The 25,328-nt window shown below is 46.8% G+C and overlaps 1 protein-coding gene across 5 annotated transcripts; it reads left to right on the plus strand.

Annotated features, from left to right (window-relative positions):
* The first annotated feature begins 2,793 nt into the window (after positions 1–2,793).
* On the plus strand, positions 2,794–24,829 carry RIPK3 (receptor interacting serine/threonine kinase 3). Of its 5 annotated transcripts, none has more exons than XM_044426842.1 (13): positions 2,794–2,880; positions 5,286–5,491; positions 7,042–7,396; positions 8,805–8,965; positions 10,083–10,132; positions 12,620–12,790; positions 13,696–13,778; positions 15,327–15,504; positions 16,490–16,578; positions 17,079–17,145; positions 19,458–19,536; positions 20,959–21,040; positions 23,082–24,829. In XM_044426842.1, the coding sequence occupies exons 2-13, from the start codon at positions 5,346–5,348 to the stop codon at positions 23,310–23,312; spliced, it is 1,692 nt and encodes a 563-aa protein (XP_044282777.1). In that variant the 5' UTR covers positions 2,794–2,880; positions 5,286–5,345; the 3' UTR covers positions 23,313–24,829. The 5 variants fall into 5 exon arrangements, with proteins under 5 accessions (XP_044282777.1, XP_044282776.1, XP_044282778.1 ...); XM_044426841.1 differs by having other exon boundaries at positions 2,800–2,880; positions 5,282–5,491; XM_044426843.1 differs by having other exon boundaries at positions 2,800–2,880; positions 5,282–5,491; positions 15,333–15,504.
* Positions 24,830–25,328: the final 499 nt, after the last annotated feature.

The raw sequence follows: 25,328 nt of genomic DNA on the forward strand, positions 1-25,328 counted from the left end.
CAAGCAGAAAATGTGGAAGTTATAGCAGATTTGTCTTTTTCTGTTCGTGACGTTCCAGCATGAGCGTTACCAGAAGCACTTCCCTCAAGGGGCTGTGGAATCCCGATTGATGCCGGTGGGAGGCTGTACGAAGCGGGGGGATCATGAAAGAGCATCTGGTGGCTGGAGCTGTTGCATGGGCTGCGCCAAGGTTGCTCTGGCTCTGCTGGCCAAGCCAAAAATTGTAGCTGCCCGCCCCACCCACGACAGCCAATGCCTCAAGGTGCTAAATGCACCCCTTGCTCAACATCCATGCTGCTTTGGTTCCTCGCCCACACAGATGCCAAGTAAGTCCTGGCCTTTTCCCCAGGCTGGGAGCACCATCAAGGCTGGCCAACTGCCACACATGCCCAAGCGTTGCGTTGTGGTGAGCAAAGTTGTCAAAGTCTGTTGTCCCTGCCTGCCTCTCTAATTCAGCGGCCACCCTTTTCTTTGCTGCTCACTTCCTAAGTCTCGCTTGCATCACACTTTTCCACTCATCTGGCCTGGCACTGCTGGTTGAGCAGCTGCAGCGACACAGAATGTTCAGAAACATTCTACGAGCAAAACAGGGAAAGAACTGGCAGTAGATGCCCATCAAACTCTTCTGTGTGTTGTGATGCCGTGGTGAATGTATAGCTCGGGGTTCAAATCCTTGCAAAGTTCGGTGAGTGACTCCTGGCCACTCTTGGCCAGCCTTGCAGGGTTGTTGTGAGGATCAAAAAAGGGGAACCCTGAATATATTACAAGGATGGGGTAACAATGGGGATTCAGAGAGGTGATACTTACCCGAAAGAGACACACCTGAAACAAGCATTTGGAAATGAAAGCTATCATAGCACTTGATGGGCCAGCTTTCCCTCACCCTTTTGGACTACAGCTTCCATCATTCCCAGACAGCATTGCTGAGGGATGGGAGTTGCAATTCAACATTATCTGGAGGGTGCTAAATTCATTTATTAATGCTCTATGGTTTGAGATTCTAGACAGTCTTCTGCTTGCTTACAGCAAGGGTTATGCTGTTACCTTGTGGGTGACACGGGACATCAGCTGGACAGGCTCCTAGCAGGGAAAATGAGCCCTCTGCACATGCTCAGAGTCACAATCTTTGTCACCCATGTTGCAGGACTGAGCTCTGGCTTTTCTTCTAGCCACACATTCCATCTCAGACTCCTCCATTCTCTCAAGCTAGCTAGCTCAGACCCCATCAACCTCCTATACTTGAAGTTGGAATTTTTTGCTAGAATGTCCATTGCTTTGTACTTGCTCACACTGAACTGCATTTATAATTTTGCAGCCCATTTCCCAGCTTGGAGAGATTCCTTTGGAGCTCCTCACAGTCTCTTTTGGTTTTAACCCCCCTAAATGACTTGGTGTCACTGGCAAACTTGGCCACTTCACTGCTTACTCCTAATCCCAGATCATTTATGAAAAGGTTGAAAAGCTTTGGTCCTAATACAGAATGCTGTGAGACTCACTGGCCACACTTCTTCAGGAGGAGAAATGGCCATTTATTCCTACTCTTGGCATTCTGTTCTTTAACCAATTACTGATCTATAAGAAGATCAGCATCATAACCACCATCATTTTATTCCATGACTGCTAGGTTTGCTCAGGAACCTTTGGTGAGGGACTTTGTTGAAAGACGTTTGGAAGCCTCATATGGCTTTACAGGGAAAGCTGTATGAGGCGAGCCTGAGGGAACTGGGTCTTTTCAGCCTGGAGAAGAGGAGACTCCGAGGGGATCTGTTGACATATAGGTACATGAGGGTGTTCATGAGGTGGATAGAGACCTGTTTTCCCTGCAGAGGAGGACAGGACCCGTTCCAATGGAGCAAAGCTCAGGGAACCAAAGTTTAGTTTGGATGCCAGGAAGTACTTCCTGACAGTTAGGACCTCTAGGGTATGGAATGGGCTTCCACAGGAGGTGGTTGAGGCCCCCTCGGTGAGGGTGTTCAAGGATAGGCTCGTCACGCACATGGTGGGCATGTCATGAGCAGAGCCGGCTGGAGCCGGGGGTCAGACTAGATGGCCCAGGAAACTCCTTTTGATTTGCTCTATTTCTAGGTTTCTAGGTCCATGTCTGCTGTCCCATGCATTTGTCCCTGCTTCTGTCTGGAACTCTTCAAAGCACGAGTAGGGAAGGACTCCTAGAATAACTGACATAGAGCAGCTCAGCATAGACCTGGAGCAAGGGAAGGTGCCACATGTCAGCCTATTCCAGGGGTCTATCCATAATTCTTTCCCAGGAACAGCAGGTGAGACTTGCTATTTGGCTCCAGTCCCCAATAAAATCTAACTGCTTTGCTTGTTGCTTCAGAATCCTCTTATGAAAGCACGGTTGTCCTTTGACAACACGAGTGTGCTGGCTTGTTGTGATGATCGAAACTGGAGTCCAACTTGGAGGGCACCACTCCACGCCATCTGAGAACGTCACTCCAGCAGAAAGTGTTTCCACCTTCTTGTCCCACCAAGATGAATTAGCAAACGAAGTCAAATAAACCCTCCTGTTATTGCCAAGGGCAAGGGGAACCACACTTAATATCGTCTCCTATTAAGGCTGGAGCATTCTGCTTGTGAAGCTGGTGCTCTACAGGTGAGCCAAGATTCCCCCCTCAGTGCACGCACACTGTACGGCTTGGCAGGATCTTCCTGCAAGGGCCAGGATGGGAGGAAATGAACAGAGAAGAAAAGAGATTGTGAAAGAGAAGGCCCAGGGGAGGAGGGAAGCTCTGGGCTGGTCCGATGCTGACGCAGCTGGAGGAGGAAGTGAAGCAGAAAGCAGCGATCAAAAATGTCCTCCAAGATCCGGGACTGAGAGCGGAGCTCTCCGGCTGCAAGGGAGACGGCGAGGAGAAGGAGGTATGGCCATGTGGAGGGAAATCCGAGCTTAGGGAAAATGTAAGGGTGGGTAGCAAAAGGAGGAAATGGACCTCCGCACCTCATCTATGCTTGCAGCCCCACATCTTGGGGGAAGAGACCTATTTGCTCTGCTTCGAGGCACTGATTCCTGGGTCCTGGGGTCATAACAGTAGTTTGCCAGGTGCTTCCATCAAGCTGCTGAGAAGGTCTGGACTGCAGCAGACCAGCCATAGAAGCAGGGCCATCTTAACAGCATTATGGGCCCCGGGCAAAGCAGTGTACTGGGGCCCCTACGACAACTACATCTACTGGTAATTTTGGAAGTTTTCCAATCTTCCAAGGGTTAACATACACAGATTAGTATGGGGCCCACAGGCAAGCGCCCATCAGGCCCATGTGTTAAGACAGCGCTGCATAGAAGGCCAACAAACTCTCCCAGTGTGGCAGGAAATAAGTTCACTGTGCCTTCTTTTGCCCTTTGCCCCAAAATGGCATCTGTACTTCCCTCTGACCTGCTTGTCAAAGCTTGGGATGGTTGGCCTCCTGCCAAGGGCCCACAACCTGGCCTGGACCTGCTGATGAGCCCCCTGGAGGTGCCGTCTCCTCCCCTGTTCCAACCTGCCCATTGGTCTGCCTCTGGCTTTGGCCCAGACAACAGTGGAGAGAAGCAGAAGCACGTGACCCCATCTTCTTGCTTCCTGCCTTTCTGACCCTCATGCAATAAAGCAGTCGGAGGAGGAAGAAAGCAGCAAGAACAGCTGTTGATGGAGGAGCTCCACTCATTGGAGTTGAGTGAGGAGCTCCATTCTCCAACCATTGGAGGTGGCCCATTGAGGTTCTCCTGCCCAAGAAGCTTCACACCGGGGCTGTCACACAGCAGGTGGGGCAGAAGAAGATAGACTTGTCGAAGTTGCATGGTGCGATCTGGAAGTATATCATGGTTCTTCCCTGACTTTAATTCCAATCACCCTGCCAGCAAAGCCCGTGGAAGAGACTCCATCTAGAACCCATCAAGAGAGTTGGAAGGAGTCATTTAAGACATCAAACTCCTGCTCTACTCCTGATCTCATTTAAAGTATCTTAGACATTCCTGAACCCACTGGGTGACTAAGACAGCTAGAAAGAGGAGGGGCAAGAGAGGGGGTGCATGAGAATTTCATTCAGTTCCCTTTTTTTCTATACCATGGGCCAAAATTCACACACTTCTCCATAAAACAGGCCAGAAAAAAAATTGAGATGTTACCATGCATTTAAAAAAATCAGTATGGGGAAAAAAATGAAAACTGACGATTCATCCATCAAGGAAGAAGATGTTGGGTGCTCAGTCTGGATTTGAATCCTTTTCTGTTCAGCCGTGTTTGGAGAGTTTTGTTTGGTGTGTTTATCAAAATTCTGGGCAGGAGGTTCTGAGCCTCTTTTAGTACAAGGGCTTCATTCCATGATGGAGAAGGTCTCCTGGGGTTCATCTGAGTGGTGGACTACACTGAAGGGTACGTGGCCAAAATATCAAAACTGCCAGCATAATTTAGATTTAAGCTCTGACTGACAGTAGCAAAGGGCATTTCAACCCTTTAGAATGCTAACACACTCACCCCATGAAATCTAGGAAACCAATGATCAGTCTGGGGTGAAGCCAGAGGAATGAGGCTCAGCATATAGGGTACCTCGAAGGCCTGAATTTGAACTGCCCATGTAGGCTGGTTTTGATCCACCGGCCTGAGGCTCTTGTGCCCATAATTTGGGGAGGAGGGGGGTCAGTCTTTCTTATCAGATGAGAGCAGCTATTCCACTTTTATTAATCTACTTAATTAATTCCATTTCTATGCTGCCCCATAACCCGAAGTTTCACTGGGTGGCTTACAAATGCTAGAACAAAATAAAAACATACATACAAGACAATAAAACAATAATAAAATAGATAAAACAATAAAATAGATAACACCACAAAATACACATATCTGCTTGTGTGCATTTTTGTCAAGGGGTTTTGTTATTGTTGATGATTTTTCTATGAATAAGTTTGTGTAAAAGTATGTGCGTAAAAGAATGGTTCAGAAGTCCATGGAATCTACAGGACTCTGGAAAGGCTGGTCTACTGGGAATCCATGGATCAGATTCTCTGAAGTCTGAACCCATTTGAATTCCTTGTGGATTTCTCCAGCAAACCTAAGCCCAACACTTTTTGGATAAACTGCCCTAGGTAATTTTGGCTGCCTTTTTGGACCCCATTTCTAGCTCTATGATATCATGGATCATGATCTCCGAGCAGGCTTCTTGGTGGAGTAGGCCTTTCCAAGCCTTGCATTTTCCCAGCCTCTGCATACTGCTTGTGCTTATGGGTTCTCCTCCTTGGTACAAAGGCACACACTGCCCTTTTCCTTATTAATTCCCTCCCTTCAAGACAGGCCTTAGCATGCATCTAAACTGAGGTGGGCCTGCTGCTTGCAAATGTCCCTTCATGAAGCATGGCGGCTCCTAACCAGTTTTACGAGGAGATCACGTGTGAGCATGTGAAGGACTTCCAGTTCATCAGCCAAGGGGCCTTCGGGACCATCTTCCGGGCACGGCACCAAGACTGGGGAATCGATGTTGCGGTGAAGATTCTCAACAGGTAGTGTGGGTGCCTGGAGGTGGGACAGGGGAGAAGAGGGGACATGGTGCTGCAATTCTTGGTCATGGGTGAACTGAACTAAGCATGGGCTAAGGAAGCATCCATGGATGCAAATCCTACCTGTTCCCGTGTGCAAAATAGCATCCGCATGAGCTAGGGAAATAACCCAAGCAGATGGGGAATCCTTGCTTCTAAGTCAGCCTGCCTCATGGGCACAGAAAGCTGAGCATCTTCTGGGAGGACTGGGGACCAGAAACATTGGCTTGGGGCAATGGAGTGGAGTATCATGGAACTCTGGGTAGGAGTGCTCTACATGGCAATATTTTGTGGAAGGTCTCCCTTGTCTTACTACAGTTTTAGAGCAGAGATGCAGAATGTCGGTTGATCCAAGAGCTGGATTGTTTCCAGGCCAAGCATGTCAGTAGACAAGGCAAGACGTGGGCTTAGAAAGTGGGGTGGTAGTTTGAGCCAAAAAAGAGAAAGGTGCTGGTTGTGAGGAAGAAAGGCTAAATCAAAGCCAACATGTTGGATGGATGGATTCCAGGAAAATGAACAGAGGAATGGTGTGGAGAGCTAGTTTGGTGTGGTGGTGGGTGTTGGACTGAGGAGGCAGGAGAACTGGGTTCTAGTCCCCTCTTGGTCATGAAACTCCCTGGTCTTTGGGCCAGTCACAGACTCTCAGCCCAACCTACTTCTCCGGGTTGTTGTTATTCTATCTGACTGAGGACAGTCCTTGATTTGAAATGCTGGCAGAGGACGGTCTTATATTTGAAAGGGTATCCAGTCCAAGTATTATTTGAAGATAAAGATTCATGAGAAAGTAGAATGACTAATCAACAGGTAATACCTGGACAGAAAGCTGGGTATGTCACACCAGGTCATGGTCTTCCCCACTATGGTCATAGGTTCATAAAATCAAGCATAGAAGTGTAGAGTTGGAAGGGGCCAAGAAGGCCACCGGGTCCAGCCCCCTGCTCACTGCAGAACTCCAATTTACACCATACCACCGAGATGACTGTCCAGTTTCTTTTTTGAATGTCTCTAGTGTGGGATAGCCATGGCCTCTTTAGGCAGCCAGTTCCAGATAGATTGTACTTCTATTTAAATTACACCTTGCATATAGTCTATATTTGCATCTAAAGATGTGGAATAGCATTTGCAACTGTTAGGCAGATCGGCACCTTATCTTACAGAATTGCATCACCAAAAGTACAAATAAGTGTTGCTGTGTACCCTCCATCCTGAGGTGATGGGTAGGTCACTGGACTCCCTCCTTGTCCTTGTCCTTGTCCTTGTCCTTGTCCTCCTCCTCCTCCTCCTCCTCCTCCTCCTCCTCCTCCTCCTCCTCCTCAGTTCAGGCAGGTTCACAGATCACAAGGCTGACTAGGCTGACAGTCTAAGAATTAGATCATCATCATCATCATCATCATCTGGGGTGTGCTGCTGGGGAAACATTCCAAGTTTTGACCTCAAGGCTTTCCCCTCCATCACCTTTTGCCCTTCCTCTCTCATCATTGGCACTCTCCCCTACCCCACCATCCATCCTGCAGCAATACATCCTTCACCCGAGAAGAGCTCCTGAATGAAGCCCTCGCCATGGACAAGGCACGATTCATTTATGTCCTGCGCCTCTTTGGCCTCTTCATAGACAGTGTGCAAACAGATGTGCCGGTAGCAGGGTTAAGCATTGCTGCACCCAGGATGGGCCTTGTGATGGAGTATATAGAGAATGGCAGTTTATCTTCCCTGATGAACCGGGTCCATTTTGTGCCTTGGCCTCTGCGGTTCCGCATTCTCCACCAGGTGGCGGTGGGGATGAATTTCCTGCACAACCTCAGCCCTCCATTGTTGCACCTGGACCTCAAGCCTAGCAATGTCCTACTGGATGGAGAGCTGCACATCAGGGTAAGTTGCATCATACTTTTTAATTTGAGATTTAATTTGGGGCACATGCCCTCAAGACAGAGATGTATCCTCTGCAAACTCTCAAAATTTATATCTCCAGGGAACCCTTTTGTCTGGTGGCCTGACCATGGCATTCATCTACTAAGGGGTCCTTACTCATTGTAACGTATCGAAGCATGTATTCTAGGACACCTTCCAAGTAGCAATTGCAAGGCTGGCCAAAACTCTTCGACTCCATCAAAGTGTGAATGACCTTTCACATTTTGCATCTGGCCCTACGTTTATTGTACACAGTCTTCTGCCCTCCACTGTTGCTCTTTCGACAAAAGTGGAGACACCTTGGCTCAATGTACAGTGTAGTAAGGTATGGCCAAGAGCAAATGATTTTCTAAAGGTCACCCTGGAAGCTTCATGACATAGTGGAGATTTGATGGGGTCTCGCCCTTCCTAGTGCGACATCCTAACCTATGCACCACACCCAATGCTCTTGTGCATCTAAAACCCTCTCAGATGTTCCAGCACCACTTGATCGCTCCCTGAGCATGGAGGAAGCCTTTCTGAAGAGCAAGGCTTCCAGCATCTTTGAAATGATGCTACAACAGCACAGCATCTTTCAGGGACCTTATGAAGATTTCAGCAAGGCAGCAGCAAGAAATTGATACCTTTTGTGTCACTTCTCTGCCATCTCAATTTATTCTTCCCAAGAAATGCACGTCATGGATGTTTTAACCAAATAGCCACAATGCTGTTTTCTTTCAACACAGTTCGGGGTTGAACATTCAAGATTCCAAATTCATTTGGCCCAACAGTCCCTGAATCAAATTGCAAACATTTTCCAAATAGTTGATAACCTCTTAGAGGACAATGATCTTATTCTTTTATTTCTTTAATCCCAGAATGTCAAGCTATTCTCAGTCTAAATAACACTTGAGGCAGGAAAAGTGTATCTCAGTGTTGGAATGGGACAACCAAAAATTACCCTGTTTTGTTTTATTTTATTTTAGCCTAAAGCCCATTTAATAAGCCTCCAGAGAGGCATTTCAGCCATCTAGAATGTGGACAAGGGGGAAAGATACTAAACCCAGAAAACTTCCAAAGCAGGTAGTCAAAGGGAATGCTTGAAGCAATTCCCCAGATCATTAGATTGGAACTGTGGGTGAGCTTGTTGATTGCTGCATCGACTAGAAGGATGAATCTTTGTAGCTGTTAAATGATGTGAAGAGAAGAAATGTTTGCAGGCTACTCAAGGTGGGCTGGATGCTTCAGTAGCATCCAGTCAAGTGGGCAGAGGGCTTAGGCACGTGTGGTCCATACAAGAACTGGGTTCTTACAGTGGAATCCCTCTTTTTGTCTGCAAAATGTGTGCTTCTTCTAATCACTGCTTACGTTCCATCCCTACCCACTTCAGGTGGCCGATTTTGGGTTATCCAAGTTCAAGCGAGGGAGCTCTCGGCACCCAAGTCAAACCTCTGAGGAAAAAGATGGATATGGTGGGACTCTGGAGTTCATGCCTCCTGAGGCTTTCTCTGATTTGAACTACAAGCCCTCCCCTGGCACTGATGTCTACAGGTGAGCACAGGTTGACTTGCCTCTCTTGTGCTCCAAGTGCTGCACATCCCCAAGCACCATGGAAGAGCAAGAGAACTGCACTGTGGACCTGACACTTTCATGTCTTAATGATGTTCTGCCCTCTTGGTCCATCTTTGGTTACTTGTGTCCACGGTGGTGGGTCATTCATGCCCAGATTGTAGCACTAGAAGCCATTTACTGTGGTACTGTCCTGCTGTGTGGCTCTCTTGCAGGGAAAGCTACAAGTTCATATCTGGCCCAGAGTATGGTCTGAAGGCATGTGAGGCATCCACCATGCTGAAGCTAAGCAGTTTTGGGACTGGCCTGAACTTGGAGGGGAGATCACCTGGGAACCACATGTAGTCACCTTGAGTTCTACAATGGGAGAACCTTCTCCCATTGTGGAACCTTTTCCCATTGTGGAACTCAAGGTTCCACATGCAGTTCCTACGGGTGTCTGTGTGTAAAATAAAGGAATAATGAGTCATATCTGAGCAAGGATTTCCAGACTGTGTCAACCTGTCAGGGCAGGTGAGGTTGAGTCAGGTAGACAAAGTTCAATCATAATTAGCATATCAGGCACAGCAAACTAGGTAAGGGCAGAATTGCTTCTTGTGCAAAAGCTTTAACAGAACCAAGGATAGATCAGAGTGCAGCTTGCTGGCTGGAGTTCTTTCCTTCTGGAGACAAAGGAGGATGTTGTCTCAGCAGCAAGCTAGAGCCAGGTGAACTCTCTTGTAGAACTTAACTTCAGAAATAATCTTTTGTGTGCTTAATTTCATCCCATCTGGAAAAGCACCTGAACCTTTCATCTTCTCCAGAGCAGGGGAGATGATGTTTCTCCTGGGAGTTATTCCTCAGATTTAGAAGATGTTGGCTATTGTCTCCTGGCCAAGAAACTGACTGTCCTGGAAAAGCAGCCTGATCCTCACCTTTATATCACAGTTTATTCCTGTAGCCTGAAAAGGCAGAAACACAACATCTATCACTCACACCCCTCATGAACACTGAGAAAATCCATGGCTCTACTGAAAACACTGTTGTATGGGAAGTGGTTAGATCTTGAAACTAGGCACTCTTCTCTGACTCTAATCCACTTCCTTTTCTCTTTTCTCAGTTATGGGATCCTCATGTGGTCTGTGTTATCTGGCCAGGAACCTTACCCATGTAAGTCTACTCCTTTCCCTGTGCTTTCCTTCCACCAGTCTGAGCTTCCACAGATAACTGGGAACATATTGGACTGTAGAGGCGGTGCTTGTGGGTGGCCTATTAAGACTGAAGCCCCATTTGGAGCTCCAATCTTGGAGAGGTCCTATGGACATCATTTTGTTGTCCATAGGCATCTGCTGAAATAAAGGTCCAGGGCCCTCATCATCTCCTGGACTTGCCAAATTTTTGTCTGATTGTGGGATTCATCATTTGGCTCTCACTTGGGGTTCATACTTAGATTTTGTGGATACCACACTGCTTTAGTGATACTGGGAAAATAAACTGTATTTATTAAATCCATGCCATCTGTGTGTGAAGATTATCAAGGATAACTTGTTCTAGAGTTTTCATTCAGTGTGTCCAGTTCTGGGCACCAAAATTTAAGAAAGATGCAGAAAAAATAGAAAGGTCCAGAGGAGTTCAACAAAGATGATCCACAGATTGGAGACACTGCCCTGTGAGGAGAGACAGAGAGCTGGGCATGTTCAGTCTTGACAAGACTGAGGGGGACATGATATCCCTCTATAAGTACCTGAAAGGTACCTGTCATAAGAGGAAGGTCAAGTTCTCTTCTTGTTGATACCAGAGTGTAGGACATGGAATAATCAACTCAAGTTAAGACAACCTAGGTTTAGACTCAATATCAGGAAAGCTTTCTCACCATCAGAGCAATACGACAGTGGAACCAGCTGTCCAGAATGGTGGTGGCCTCTTTCACACTGGAGACATTCAAAAAGAAACTGGACAGCCATCTGAGCAGGATGGTGTAACATGGTGTCCTGCAACAGGGGTTGGACCTGATGGCCTTCATGGCTGCTTCCAATTCTACTATTCTATGATTGTATGGTTCTGTTAACTGTTCAGTGTCTCCTCAACAGGAATTTTTGGCTGAGAATTTGTTTCATTTGCAAAGGTGCACTGGTGCTAATTTGCACTTGCAAATGAGCAAAAGTGTGCAAATCTACATGTGTACCCATGTAAAAACACAATGAGTCTGAAGTCCACAGTAGCCACATAACTCAAAAAAGGCCTGTCTGCTGCAGAATCTGCAGATCGAATTCATAGAAATATGAACTCATTTGCATCCATTGCAGATTTCTCCAATATCTCTGCACTTTGTGCCCCTGGTTCTCTTAATGGGAAGGTTTCTTTTTTTGAGAGCTTTGTATAATTTGCTGTTCAACCACATTTGTAGAATGGCTTACAGCCTTTTCAAAATGCAAGGAAACCAATTAAAGCCTGACATTTGGAAGGCATGATTACACTGAGTGGAAGCAGTTCAAGTGCAAAAAGCAACCCAAAAGCAAGACATCCAGCCACAATAAAATGGATCAAATCAATCTGGCCACCACCAAAATACCGGCAAATGAAGTGCCAGGCAAGCCTTCTTCAGAAGGTCATTCTGCCATTAGGGAACCACATGGATGCACGAGCTGCCATAACATGGAAAATCACCACTCTACTGGTGTGGATATAGTGTTGGACTCCACTGGAGAAGCAGTGTGTGAATCCCTGTTTGGTTGTGATGCTCAGTGGGTGACCCTTCTGTGCTCTGTTCCAAGATGGGATACAGATGGGAGAGAACAGTGTGGCATTCAGAAAAGTCTCTGATTTCATCAAGGTGAGGATGCAGAATTTCATTTACCCCCACTGCCAAATTCCGCTCTGGATAAGCTCTGGGTGCTTTGTTCCACAGGCAAAAAGAATGGAGCCTGAATACCAAAACCCCACATATTATAGCATAAGGTTCTTGCTGCCAGTAACTAAGTTTTAGGAGCAGGATTTCAAGCTTTTAACATGGGGGCAGGGGGATAAATTTTTTAAAACCTGAGAAGCCAGGAAAGGATCAGTGGTTTAAGGAAAAGGACCACTTTTCCCATATATTCCTACCCACCCAGGGGCAGGAGGTCCTTCTCAAGGAGAGAGAGGGACGGAGAATAAAAGAAGGACCTCCTTGGTGGCTGCCTCTCCTTTATGGAACAGGCTTCCCAGAGAAATTCACCTGGGGCCAACATTGTTCTCATTCCGGCACCAAGCAAAAATATTTCTCCAGGTGTTTTAGCAACTGATTTTGCATTGACTTGCTGTATATTGTTGTCCTGATCACTTGATACAATTTTAATGTCCAATTGTTACATTGTTGTGGTTTTTATTTATTGTTTTAGCATTTATAATATTGCTTGCTTCCCGTAAGCTGCCTAGAGGCTCCTGTTGGATCAGCCGGTAGCATAATAAACGAACAAACAAAAGATGTGGGTAGGCCCAGTGGGAGGAGGCATAACCTTCTGGAGAAGGTTAGAAGGCCACAAATGCCTGCTGGACCTCCAGTTCTGCACCCCTTCATCAAGCAAGAAGTACTCATGGGAATGAATTTGCCCTTAATATGCACTCAGCTGAGAGTCTCTGAAATGCTCTTTTATTACCAATGGAACCATTCCTGCTTAGATGTCCACCCTGGCAACATGAGCTCCCTCTTCAGAAGGCTGATCCCTCAAGGCCAAAGGCCCAGCACAGACGAGCTGGAGAAGATAGACAACGTGTTGAAGCTAGCAGACATGATCAGGCTCATGAAACGGTGCTGGCACAACAACAAAGCCCAAAGGCCATCCTTCCGAGGTAACCGATGTGGCACTTTCCCCACTGTGGGGGGGGGGGGTGCCTGGTCCTTTTGTTAAAATAGCAACTGTGCTCATGTCCGTCTACTACTTTGGCTTTATGGCCATGTTGGGACAACAGAAAGGCAGTGTGGTGGAGGGGTTGAAGTGCTGGACTCGGGGTCGGGATATCTGGGTTCTTAGAGAGCCACCAGGGGTTCCATGGGAGAAGAAAAATGGAGAGACACCAATGCAATCAGTACATGTATAACAAATAGATTAAGAGATGTCAATATGCTATCCTAACTTTTGCAGGAGTAGTGTGGCGGTCAGAAAATGCTTGAGCTTGTTTATTTGAGCAATAGGGTGAGAGGTAGTGTTGTGAAGCGGTTAGAGTGGACCTCTGGACATCCGGATTCTGAGTCTCCATTTGACCATGAAGCTCAGTGGGTGCCTTTGGGTCAGTTCCTGATTCTCAGCCTAAGCTACATCACAAGGTTGTTGTGAGCATAAAATGGAGAGGAGGAGGTGGTCATATCTGTTCTTTGGGCTCCCATTAGAGGAAAGGCAGGACTTAAACAGGCAAGAGAAGAAGGAGGACATGGCCAACCAGAATCCGTATAAAAAACATTCTTTACTGCATCAGTTTGCTTCAGGTCCCACTTGTTTCCTACTAAAGCATGTTTGTGTGCACACAGAGATATTGGTCAAATATTATATTGAAAGAGCTGGGATGCAAATTAGGTCTGCTTACGTCGCTCTCCCCTGGTGGAGGTTTGAGAAAGGCACCTGGTGCTTATCTGGGCTGAACTTACAGTGCTGTTTGATAGTCCTTTGGGCAAACCCCGGTCTGAGGGCTGATTCAGGGCAGTGGACCAAGGAAGAAGTTCTCATGGTCTCCTCACTCCTGTTTTTCGCTTTGTTCAGATTGCAGCCAAGAAACGAAGAGTGTGTATTCCTATCACAAACCGTGGATTATGGCTGCTGTTCGGCAAGTCCAGGACATTCTGGTAAGAGGAAGTGAAGCATCTGACACTTCAGCTGCACTCTCTCAGCCAGCCACTGGGTGGCAGTAGTGCTCAGCTCTCTATTGCTTTCCTTCTCAACCAACATGCTCATTTCCCTTAATATATCACCATCCCCAGCCTAAAACCTTATGGAATGCTGGACCACAGCTCCCATCACCCCCAGCTCGCACATGGTGGCTGAGTAGGATGCAAGTTGCAGGCTGGCATCTCCACATAGTGCAAGTTGCTCAGTCTTGCTGTAAATGCCTTATGGTTTTCAAATGTCCCAATTTTGTCTTTGCCCCTTTTTTTGTTGTCCGTCCTTCCTCCACCTTCTCTAAGGTTGAAAGCCTTACCTGGAAAGGGGGGCAGGTAACAGGCAGTGGAGGGCTGCCTCAAAACCCAGGAGATGGCCCATGAGCTCCGGCAGGAAGTGAACAGGGGAGCCTGGGTACTCCAATGGAAGTGGGGTGGTGTATTCACTCTGGGTTTTAGCCTGAAAGGAGCTACCAGGGTGCTGAAAGCAATCCCCAGAAGAGCCTTGGCACCATGGATAGGCCCTTAAAAGTGCTTGTTCATGGATTGCCTCATGGACTTTGCAGCCAGCAGCTCACACTGGAAAGGGAAGTCCTCATATGCATCCAGTCTTAATGGCCTGGACAGCAAAAACCAATTGCCAGCCCCAGTTCAAAGAAAGGCCTATACCACTGAAGGGGGTAGGCGGATGCCCACTTTGAATTGGGATCACTCTGGGAAAACAGAAGGACTCACTTTTTTGAGTAGCCTGCTTTTGAAGTTCTTGGACCATCTTTAATCCTGTGGAAGGAACCAAAATAGGAGAACACAAATAGACCATCTTCCTTTGAGTGCAATCTGTTAGAGAGTTCTGTGCAGGAGGTAGGCCATGAAGATGCTAGCAGTGGGCAAGCTCAGGGATAAAAGTGGGTTGGCCAACCCCTCTCTCTTTCCACCTCCTGTCTGCTTCCTCTCTCTTTGTCCTTACCCATTCCTTTATCTTTCTCTCTTGCTCTGTACCAGCTCTTTTCCTTCCTTCCTTCCTTCCTTCCTTCCTTCCTTCCTTCCTTCCTTCCTTCCTTCCTTCCTTCCTTCCTCTCTCTATGCTACTTTCTTTTCTCTCTCTCCCCATCTCCCTCCCCACCTACCAAAGCAAAGACGGATGAGTTGCCAGAAGTCTGAATGGATAGCTTGAAAAGGGCTTTTGAAATTAGGTTGGGGGTTGTATATCATGCAGCTGAACTTCCTTTTTCATACCAGATACCTCCAGGAAGTCCACAAGCCAGTCACTTGCTTCTGTTGCCACTCTCAAGCAACTAGCCTCTATTTGCCAAGACTAAAAACCATCGTTACAACCACTCTTCTTTTTCATGCAAAACATTACCTTTCCTTTATTCAGGGTCTTCCCTCTGCCAGGTTTTTTATTCAGTGTCAATATTTTATGCTATCCTTTAAGAGCTGCTTGAATCAATGCAGTGTTCTTAGCATCCCTCTTCCCCTGCAAGTTTCTGTACAGATGTCTTATCTTTCCCAAAGGTACAGCTAAACAGTTCCTCAAAGGAAACCAGGTTCTCCTTGAGTCTGGCATCGCACGGAGCAGTCAGTCATTCCTCCACGAGACTTGAGAAGGCAGAATACCAGCAGTCCTCCTCCTCTGGGCTGGAGGAGCATTTTAGTACGCTGCACTTGAAAGAATCTCCACTCAAACTAAATGGTGAGTGAGTAGAAGTGGAGAATAGAGTTTTTTGCCTTTTCTGAGGATCTGTTCAGCTCAAACCATGTTCAAGTGAAGGGGAACAAGGGGAGGAGAAAGCTTATTGGAGCTGAAATGAATGTTATTCTCAGAAAAAGGGCCTGGTTACTTGAAGGAGCGTCTCCTTCCATATGTGCCTGCCCACCCCTTAAGGTCTGGGGCAGACTCCCTTCTCCAGGTGCCCTCCCTGAAGGAAATTAGGAGGGTGACTACCTAGAGAAGGGCCTTCTCTGCAGTGGCGCCCCAATTGTGGAATTCGCTCCCCAGAGAGGTTCGTCTGGTGCCATCACTTTATTCTTTTTGGCACCAGACCAAACCTTTTTTATTTTCCCAATGTTTTAAGGCCAGTTTTAATTGGGGTTTTATTATTAGTCACATTTTTAGGATGCTGTGTTTTAATTTTTTTACATTTTGTATTGTCAAACCATCCTGAGACTTTAGTAATGGGACTGTCTAGAAATCCCAGGGACTGGATTTGGGGATTTCTGCATGGATTTAGGAACTCAGCATTGGCTCTGCTGCTGAGCCAGCAGATTCCAGAAACCTCTAACTGGCACAAAGATTAGTTTCCCCCAAATTTCACAGACCTAATCTTCCCAACATGCCCCCATTCCCATTTTGTATCCCATGACTGGAGCAGTGACGTTGGGAAGGGGAAAGATGTGCCAATTTGCACAAATTTTCCCAGTAGAGTAAGCCTGATTGAGACCTGTTTGCACATCTGGAAATTGGCACTGATGGAATGAGGAAAGGGCAGCAATTTTGGGGAGGAGGCATTTGAGTCCTGATAAAAACTCTGAGCTAAGGATCCCTCAGTGTTGTTTGACGAGACGTGGACAAGCGTTCATTCGGAAGTGCCTTGGACAAAGCGCCTCTTTCTTCTTCCATCCATTCTTCGAAGGGGATTGTATATACTCATCATATCTCTCTCTCTCCTCTTTTCCAGAAACGGTACCCACAGAATCTTTTTTCAAAAGCCACCAGGAAAGGAAACATTCTGGACTCTACCGCAGCCACAGTGCTCGTAGCAGAAAAGTAAGGCCCTTGTGATGCTGGGGCTGATAGGACTTGTATTCCCCAAATTGGGAGAATCAGGGTCAGAGACAAGTGCACCACTTGGCTGATGGTATTGTAGGAACTGTTGGCCAGCAAATATTCAGGGAGGGCTCAGTAAGTTCCAGGGCTGGGCAAGATGGGGACCACCAGTTTGACACTTTGCTCTTAGTACAGCTCCTTCTGACCACATTCTCAGCCTCTCAAATCCTGATATGCGAGCTGAGCATTTGTCTCACCCAAGATGGGGAAGGTGCATGCCGAGAACCGTTCAAGATGGCACCTCTCACATCAACCCACCCTGAAAGGATTGGCTGTGGCAACAGCAGTCCTTCCGTTGGGGAAGCTGAGAAGCAGACAATGGCTCTTGAGGCAAGAGCATCATTGTCTGGTCATCCCTGCATACCATGGGTGTTTCACTAGAATGTGAGAGTCTGCAATGTGGGGCCATTTCCAGTGACCCTCATACTTTGTTCTTCAAGGGAGCTGAGAGTTCAGGCCATGAAGGGCGTCTTCAATCAGCAGTCCAGATTCGGTCCAGGCCCACAGGTATTTCTCTCCTCTCTCCAATGTAGGCTAGAATCCCTTTCCATTGCAGGGAGTAGGAGTGAAGTCAGATATATTGTCTCTGAGCAGTGAATCCACTTTGGATCCACATTCTCTCTTTCTGCCCCGACTCCACAACCTCCAAAATGAATTGAAGGCACAGGCATCTGATTCTTCCTCCTGAGAACAGTTTTGCTAGAAGGATGGGCTACAAATCCAAATCATGCAATGCAACCCATCAGTAAGCTGTTCCTGCTGAGTACTGATTGGCCAGCCTTTCTGGCAATTATAAAGCCCTCTCCAATCCAATCAATCTATCAGTAAGCTGCTCCTTCCAAGTGCTAATTTGCTAACCCTTTTGGCAATTAGAAACCTCACTCCAGTCCAGTCCAGTCCAGTCCAGACCATCATTTAGCTGCTCCTGTTGAGTGCTAATTGGCTAGCCCTTCTGCCATAGCCGTCCCTTCCCAGCCAACTCATTGCAGAGTGTTGATTGGCTATCTTGCATTTGTGATGCCATTTCCTTCCCACTGCACCAGTTTGCAAAGAGAACTGGCCAGCCTGTCCTTGTAGCCATTATGAAGAGCCTGGCGCATTCAGGCAGTCACATCCCCACACCAAACCATCAAGAGAAATGCTTTAAATCTTTCTTTTCCAACTTGTCAATGGGTTGCCTTTGCAAAAAAAAAAAAAAAAAAAAAAAATTGAAAAGGTGACAGAAAAATGATTATATGGCTTAAACATGCTGCAAAGAAAATTTGTAAGTAAAAAAGAGCAGATTTGCACCAAAGACAGGCCAAATTCTGTGTTGCTGTCAGAGCCAGGACTGGGTGACCTTACAGGAGTGGATGTGGAGCAGAGCTCACTTCCACCCAAAAATGGGGTGAGGAGAGAGGGACGCTGCTCACTCCTAAGGGAAAAGATATCCTTCTCCACTTGGCTGGCCAGCCTTTCTCATTTTAATTATCTCTGCAGCTCCCTAGATGCCACTGGCACAGTGATGACACTTCTTGCACCCTCTCAGAAAATTAAGTGCCTCTGAGCTTTTCTACTCATTAAAAAATTAGAAGATTTCAAAGGAAAATGACTTGGGAAGTGATGGGGGGAGGACTCAGGTTCTGTTGTCTTGGATGCAGCTTTTGGAAGTGAGATTTCTTCATTTCCAAATGTTTCCAACATGCTCATTCATCTTGCATAGGCTCTGAAATTGAGGGTGAGGGGATTTGAGTGTTTGGGTGGGCAAGGCATGAACAGGGCAGAGCGTGGGTCACTTCATGTCCATCACTTTCCCAGTAGTTGTCAGGAGCCATTCTCTATTTATTTTCACTCACGGGGCTCCAATGTGAGTTCTCCATTTGCCTAAACCAGAAGTGCAGAACCTCTTCCAAGCCGAGGGCCAAATTCTATTTTTGGAGAAGTTCTTAGGAGCACAGCAGCTCCTAAGAAGTGTAAGAACTCTTTGGAGGCCCAGTGGTGGGCCACAGTTGAAAGGAGCAAGGCCAAAGACACTGGCGTAGTTTGGCATAAAGCTCTTATGCCCAGTAATGGAGGCTTAGGAATGGCCTTAGAATGGTGGTGGAAAGGACTGTAAAAAGACTTGGAAACACAGGAGTCTTCAGCACGAGGGAAGAGTGTTGCACTCTTGGGAGCCCTGTTGGGCTAGGTTTGTCCCCTGCCTGTCGTTTTGTACCACTGGTCTAAACCGAACTTCCTCCTCTGTTTTCTGGCCTTTCATTCCCATTAATTTCATGGGGAGTTCCTGAGTTCTTACTTGAAAAGGAGAAAAACAACTCTCTGCACTGTGCATAATTTTATACACCTTTATCTAACTGCCCTCAAAGCAGCAGCAAGGTGTGAGGACATGTGAATGGGGTTTTCCTGTCCAATACTGGCATGAAGCTTTGCATCTCATAGCTGGGGAATGTATCAGGAGAACAAAGTGATTCTTTTGGTAGATCATGGACTTGCAAGGGCCTAGCAGTAGAGTAGGCCTAACTGCCTGCCCCTGCTCCAGGCTTGCCAGACCTCTTCATGGGTTGTTCGAGGTTAGCAAGCCATGTCTTGTTACTGCAACAAGGCATGGAGAACATCATAAGCCACCTGTTGGCCACAGTCCATAGCAACAACCACATTCAACCCTTGAATATTGGTTTTATTGTGCTGCCTGAAACGGTCTTTAGGTTGGGTTAGACCAAGGGGCCAAATAGGCCAATAGGGGAAGTTGCCTCAAGGCCTAACCATAATAGAGTTTAAACATGAAAAACGTCACTTGCATGTGGCTTATACCCTTTCACCCTCCTTTTTTTTGAAGATAGAAAGCCACGCCCACTTTCTGACATGTATCCCTTTGCAACATACCCAATGTTTTCCCCTGCATTCCCGCAGCATCAGCAGGTAAGCGTACTGGTTTGTTTCTGGAGTGGGGATCCTACAGGGGATGATGAAGTCTGGAGGATGGGAGGGGGCTGGGAAAATAAAAAGAGAAAGCATCCTAAAGAAATATCTTCAGGATGGATCTCACAGAACCAGGCCTATGTGAATTGTAGCCCTCTGACACTTTGCTTCAAAAATAGTGGCATAGGTAGAACACCCCAGTTAAGAATATTAGAAGAGTCCTGTTGGAATGGACCAGTGCTGTGTCTACAACAGGCGCCTGTTTCCTGGCATGCTGCCAGATGTCTCTGAGAAGCCCACAAACAGGGCATGTGTGAAGGCAATAGCCTTCTAATAAGGAATCACTAGATAAATCCAACCCCTCCCCAAATACCCATGTATACCCAATTCTTCAGCAATGCAGCCCCTCAAAGTGGATTACCAATAATGATAATAGCAAAGGTAATCCCTTAAAATTGAACAGACATGTCACTAATGAAGACATAGATGGATAGGATAGAGGAAAGAGCAAAGGTAAACACCAGTTCTTAATATAACCCCACAGGTAAGTGTAACCCAACAAAGGAACCAAAAGTAATGACAGATTTGATGCGGACAAATTGGTGAAAGCAAGAAAGAAAGAAAAAGAAAATGTGGGGGCAGGTGTCTTAACAATGGAATTTTTTTCTATAGCCTTTCATGTTTGCAAACAAAAGCAATAAATAAGAATCAATATTTTAAATTTTGTTAATTTCAATGGTTTGCCTATCCCAATCCCTTCATTACAGCCAGTTCATATAACTAGAGTTCTTGTAAGAACCATCTGGGATGGAAACAGTTCAAGTAGCCTGCTTGAAGGAGAGTCAAAGGCAGCTGGTGTCTCAGCAGAGTCAATGAGATAGCCCAGCTTCTCCTCTCTCCCTCCCTCCCTCCCTCCTTCAGCCTGATTAAAGGGCTGCTTCCAGTTGATGTTATCAACAGTTGAGATTATATTGTGTTACCAGAAAAGCCCCCACCAGCTTAAGACCAGACTATCTCATGTTGTCTTGAGCTCATGTTGTCTTGAGTCAGGAAATTGGAAGCTAAGGGTGGGGGGGAGATGATGCTGTGCAATGGTCATGAAGCTTGTTCCAGTGCAATGGTGCTTGCTTATGACTTACCTTGCATGCATCCACATGGATGCCTCACATTGGCTTAGTCCTGCATTGCCTGATGAAACAGCTGAACCTCACTGTATAGCTGAAGGACTATCCAGTGAGGAGAACTTCCCTAGAAGCACAGCCAGATGCTTCAAGATACAATACAGGTCTAAGACCACAGGGGGTTCTTTGCTGGCCAAGGAGCAGTGTGGGTGGAGGGGGTTCAGTTTTCTCTCCTTCCATATGTATCCATCCCTTTGTTTCTCCCCTCCTCATCTCCCCCACCCTTGGTGTCTCTTTTCAGTCCTATGGCCCCCACCAAGGTGGTGATGGATTTGCACACAGGGACCATTCCCTCTTGTCACACTTTCACCAAAGAGCTTCACGTGAGTATCTAGCAATACTAAATCAGATTCAATACTGTCTTGCTCATCCAGTGGTCCAACCAACAATAACCCAGAACAGGGCAGTGTTGAATGAGCTTGAAGAACAGGTCATCCAGAGTATCATGAATATTTGAAGGGTGTCTGTACAGATGGAGGAATGTTGTTTTCTGTTGCCTCTAAGAGCAGGGCCCAGACCAATGGGCCCAACCTATAAGAAAGGGAATTTCAACTGACATTAGGAAATCCATCCTACAGAATGAGCCATTTGACAGTGACACAGACTGTCTCAGAAAGTGGTAGATGTTCCCTAGGAGGGATTTTAAGCAGAGGTTGGATGCCCTCCCTCCCCATTAGGGACGTTGTGGTAGTGTATTTGCCAATCTTGACAAGGAAACTGGACTAGATGAACTTAGAGAGCTCTTTCCATGCTGTGACTGTCTTGAATGGCTCAGTTCTGGATCATCCCAGGAAAGTCTCCTTCTGTATGGGCCCTGCTGGGATTTGAGAACATCTGATGCAGTTCTCCTTTAGGTTCCATCTTAGGGGGATGTTAGGAGCCTCCACAAAGAGCAAGTCCTCCTGAGTTGAGGCCCAATGCTCTGAAATTCTCTTGCAAGAAGCTCAAATTGTTACTTCCCAGTTGTCTTTTCAGAAGTGTATAAATAGCTTCCTGCTGAAGAAAGCATTTATTTGCATTGTTTACACTGGTTCCTGCTTTGGGGTATCAGTGTGCATAGAAAGCTCTCCAAGCTCCAAGATCCAGTTCCAACCATGCAGCATGATTCTGAGGCCACAGCTCATAGTCCAAAAAATTCTATGGCAGACTAGACTCTCTCTTGCAGACATGTTGTTGTTCGGTCACAAAGTTGTGCCCAACTCTTTGCGACCCCATGGACAACATTCCTCCAGGTTCTCCTGTCCTCTGCCATCGCCCGGAGTACACCCAATACCACTCCCATCTCTCCAGTGACCCCATCCAGCCACCTCCACCCCTGTGTCCCCTTCTCCTTTTGCCTTCAATCATTCCCAGCATCAGGGTCTTTTCGAACAAGTCCTTCCTTCTCATTAGGTGGCCAAAGTATTTGAGCTTCAGCTTTAGTACCTGACCTTCAGTCAGGGTTGATCTCCTTTAGGTTTGACTGATGTGATCTCTTTGGACTTGCAGACATAGGATCGTGCTATTTACTAATGTTTGCACAATTGTCTTGATTTTGCCGATTTTTACTAGTTCTCGTTTTGTATTCCTGTTTCCTTACAAACCACTGTGAACTTTGCAGAAACAGCAGGATAAAGTTATTTTACCACCAGCTCCCATCCACACCTGGCAGCATGACCATTGGCCAAGAATGATGGGAGTTGTAGTCCAGCAACATCCATTAACACCTATGGTACCCTGTGCCTAAATGGTACTTTCCTTTTCCCTTTCAAAGAACTTTTGCTTCAGGATTTGGCCATGAAGACTCTCAGAGCAGCTTATAGGAGATCAATAACAAAGCAGACCATCTCTGCCCTCACACTTGCAAACTAAGTAAAAACACAGCAGGGAAACATGCTGATGAGGGCAGAAGTGGGGAGAGCAAACTCAGGCACAAGTTCTGAGCATCTTGAGTTGAAACAGAGAGGGATAGGAGGAGAAATGGGAGCAGAACTGGTAGTGAGGGTCCTGCAACCTCCTCTCGCTCTGTGGCAGACTCATGGCACAGCTGCTGCTCAATGGAGCCATGATCGTTTTGCAATGCGAGGATTCATCCAGCAGTCCCCAAAGCAACACCTTCAAGAAGAGTCCAAAAATTCTGGCCAGTGCATTGGTCCTGCCCACCCATGTTGCAACCCCCCTTAGGACACCAGGGGTTTTGAGGGATGGAGAGCCCTATGAGCTCTGCTCCTGATGCTAGGGAGGAGTTGAGGGAGAGGTTGAGCCCTCCAGCCCCACCTTTCTCTCTGCTGGCTGTTGATGGTGGGTCTTCTTCCCCTATATCCCCTGAAGCCACCTTCCCTGACTATTAAAAGGACTGAAAAAAGCCTATCCTTTCTTCCCCAGATCATGGAATCCATATATCTGGGCATGACATCTTGGGAATTCAAATTGGAAATGGGAACGTCATGCAACTTGAACACGATCCTGAGAAGAAACTCCCAAAAATCCAATAATGGACATCTATGGAGCATGGAGGATTTCTTCTGGACAATCCCACTCCTTTCATTGGAGAGCACCCCACCCCACCCCAGCCCACCTCAATCCCTCTTCCTAATTTCCCACTGCTCTCACTAGCACACCATCTATCGCCTTTGAGCAACGTCCATGAGAACTGCCTTTGAGCAGATGATGGCCAGCCCCACTTTACCATGTGCTTCCAGATGTGACATGCTAGGCGCTTGCCTGAAATGGTAGCATGACCTGATCTGGAATTTTGAGGACCAACATCACCATCTTGTAAGATCAGGCCACCGACTCACAGTCCTGCTTGGTGTTTAACAGCAAAGGTGTAGGAGAGAAACACGCAAGGCTCCAACAATGCCACCTTCAGCTCTTGGAGAACCCTTAGGCAAAACTCCTTCAGTGGGTTGCCACCTGCAGTGAGCCTACCTTCTCACCATCACTGTCACCGGCCGCCATTGCTGCTGCTCTTCATTCTCATCACTGGTCCTCCCGCTTGCTTGCTTGACAGGCAGAGAGCCAATTAGCAGGTAGGGAGTGGCATCCATTGTCCCTCCTTCTCAGCATCAGAGGTAGGCAAAGAAGCCAGTGGCAATGATGCAGAAGAGGAGCTAGTCCACGGAACATTTGTCAGTTGGCCTCTGTTGGAGGATGATCCCTTGGCAGTTGTCCAGCCATGTCCACCCTTGATGCTGGCCTAGAGCCCAAACCAAAGAAGGTTTGGTTGTGCTGCTCCTATATAAAACATTGAGGTCGCTTAAAAACAGGAAGGGATACAGGCACAGTTAAAGTGTGTGAGGGGGTGCATGCATGGGTCCCCCCCCCCACAACTGTTTCCCCAATGTAGGTCCCCAAAAGTTCCTTGAATTTCTGGCACAATCCATGCAGGTTGAGCCGGGGATGGATGAATTGGACCATTGTGCTTTCCTTCTACACTCACTCTTTTATCAGCCCAAGTTCTTTCCTTCCAAAATATGGGGGAAATGGCAAATTCTAGAAAATTCATATCAAAAAAGAACTACATTGAAATTCTCACCTTCACCAGCCAATGCCATCAGAGCTGAGGAAGGGCTGTGCTGTACTCGTCTGCCATGTAGCCATTTTAGCCGACCGGCACGTTCAGCCATGTTTGTGAGGCAGAGTTAGTATGCAACCTCTTTTTCTGGCCAGCTTCTTAACTTTAATGGCTACATGGGTGTTAGCAATGCGACCATGTTTTGGACGCATCCATTTCTTCACTTCCAGCTTTCACACCCATGCAAAATGACTAAGCAAAGTAGATACATGTGTATGTGAGAACACAGTGGCACCAAAACTGCTATTGCTTTTGGGTATGCTTTTTATGACTTAAATTTCTTGTTGTTGTTGTTGTTGTTATTGTTGTGGTTAAAAAACCCCCCACACATTTTAAAGACACACATTTCTTTTAAAAAATCCCTCAGTGTTCAAAACTTTAATATGGAATCAGTGGGTGCATCTTGAGTAAACCAGACTTTCTTTAAAATCCGACACGACATTCCTTTTTGGAAACAAGATCAGCAATGTGTAGCTGTGCAGAGACATTTAAAAGCTTCATATTTGTAAAACAAGCATGTATATATGCAATTTTAAAAATGCGTGTTTTAAAAATCCAGGAGTCTTGAGTGCTTTTTCCCTTTTAACGTACACCCCGCTGTGTACAAAAGAATCAGGAGGAAGCAAATTCTGTCAGCTGATACATGCCAATCAGGAAAGTCAGAATTCCACCATTCCTTCCAGAGGTCAGAATCGGCTGCAGCTTAAGAGGGTGATTGCATGCACTGTTTGTGTCCGTAGGACAGCTTGTTAAGCCTTGTTCTTCTACCCTGCAGGGGTCTGTGATACTGAATGCATTTTATAGACCCAAAGAACTGGAAGGAGGAAATGGGAGGGGTCCGCACCAAGTGGAATGTCAGCCCTCACCCTCCTTCGGGACGCGCCTTTCTTCTCGGCTGCTCTGGCACATCACTCAGGAAAGTGTTTATTGTCTTGGCTTCTCAATCCAGGCCCTGGGTCAGCCTGCAGCTTGCACTGGGCTTGGCCACAGGAAGGAACTGTGGAGCCTCCTGTCTTGGCAACCGTGGCTCTCCTCACCAAAGTCATGCAAGAGAG

The sequence above is a fragment of the Varanus komodoensis genome, unplaced genomic scaffold (assembly GCF_004798865.1).
Source record: "Varanus komodoensis strain SLA01 unplaced genomic scaffold, ASM479886v1 scaffold187, whole genome shotgun sequence".
Classification (NCBI taxonomy): Eukaryota; Metazoa; Chordata; class Lepidosauria; order Squamata; family Varanidae; genus Varanus; species Varanus komodoensis.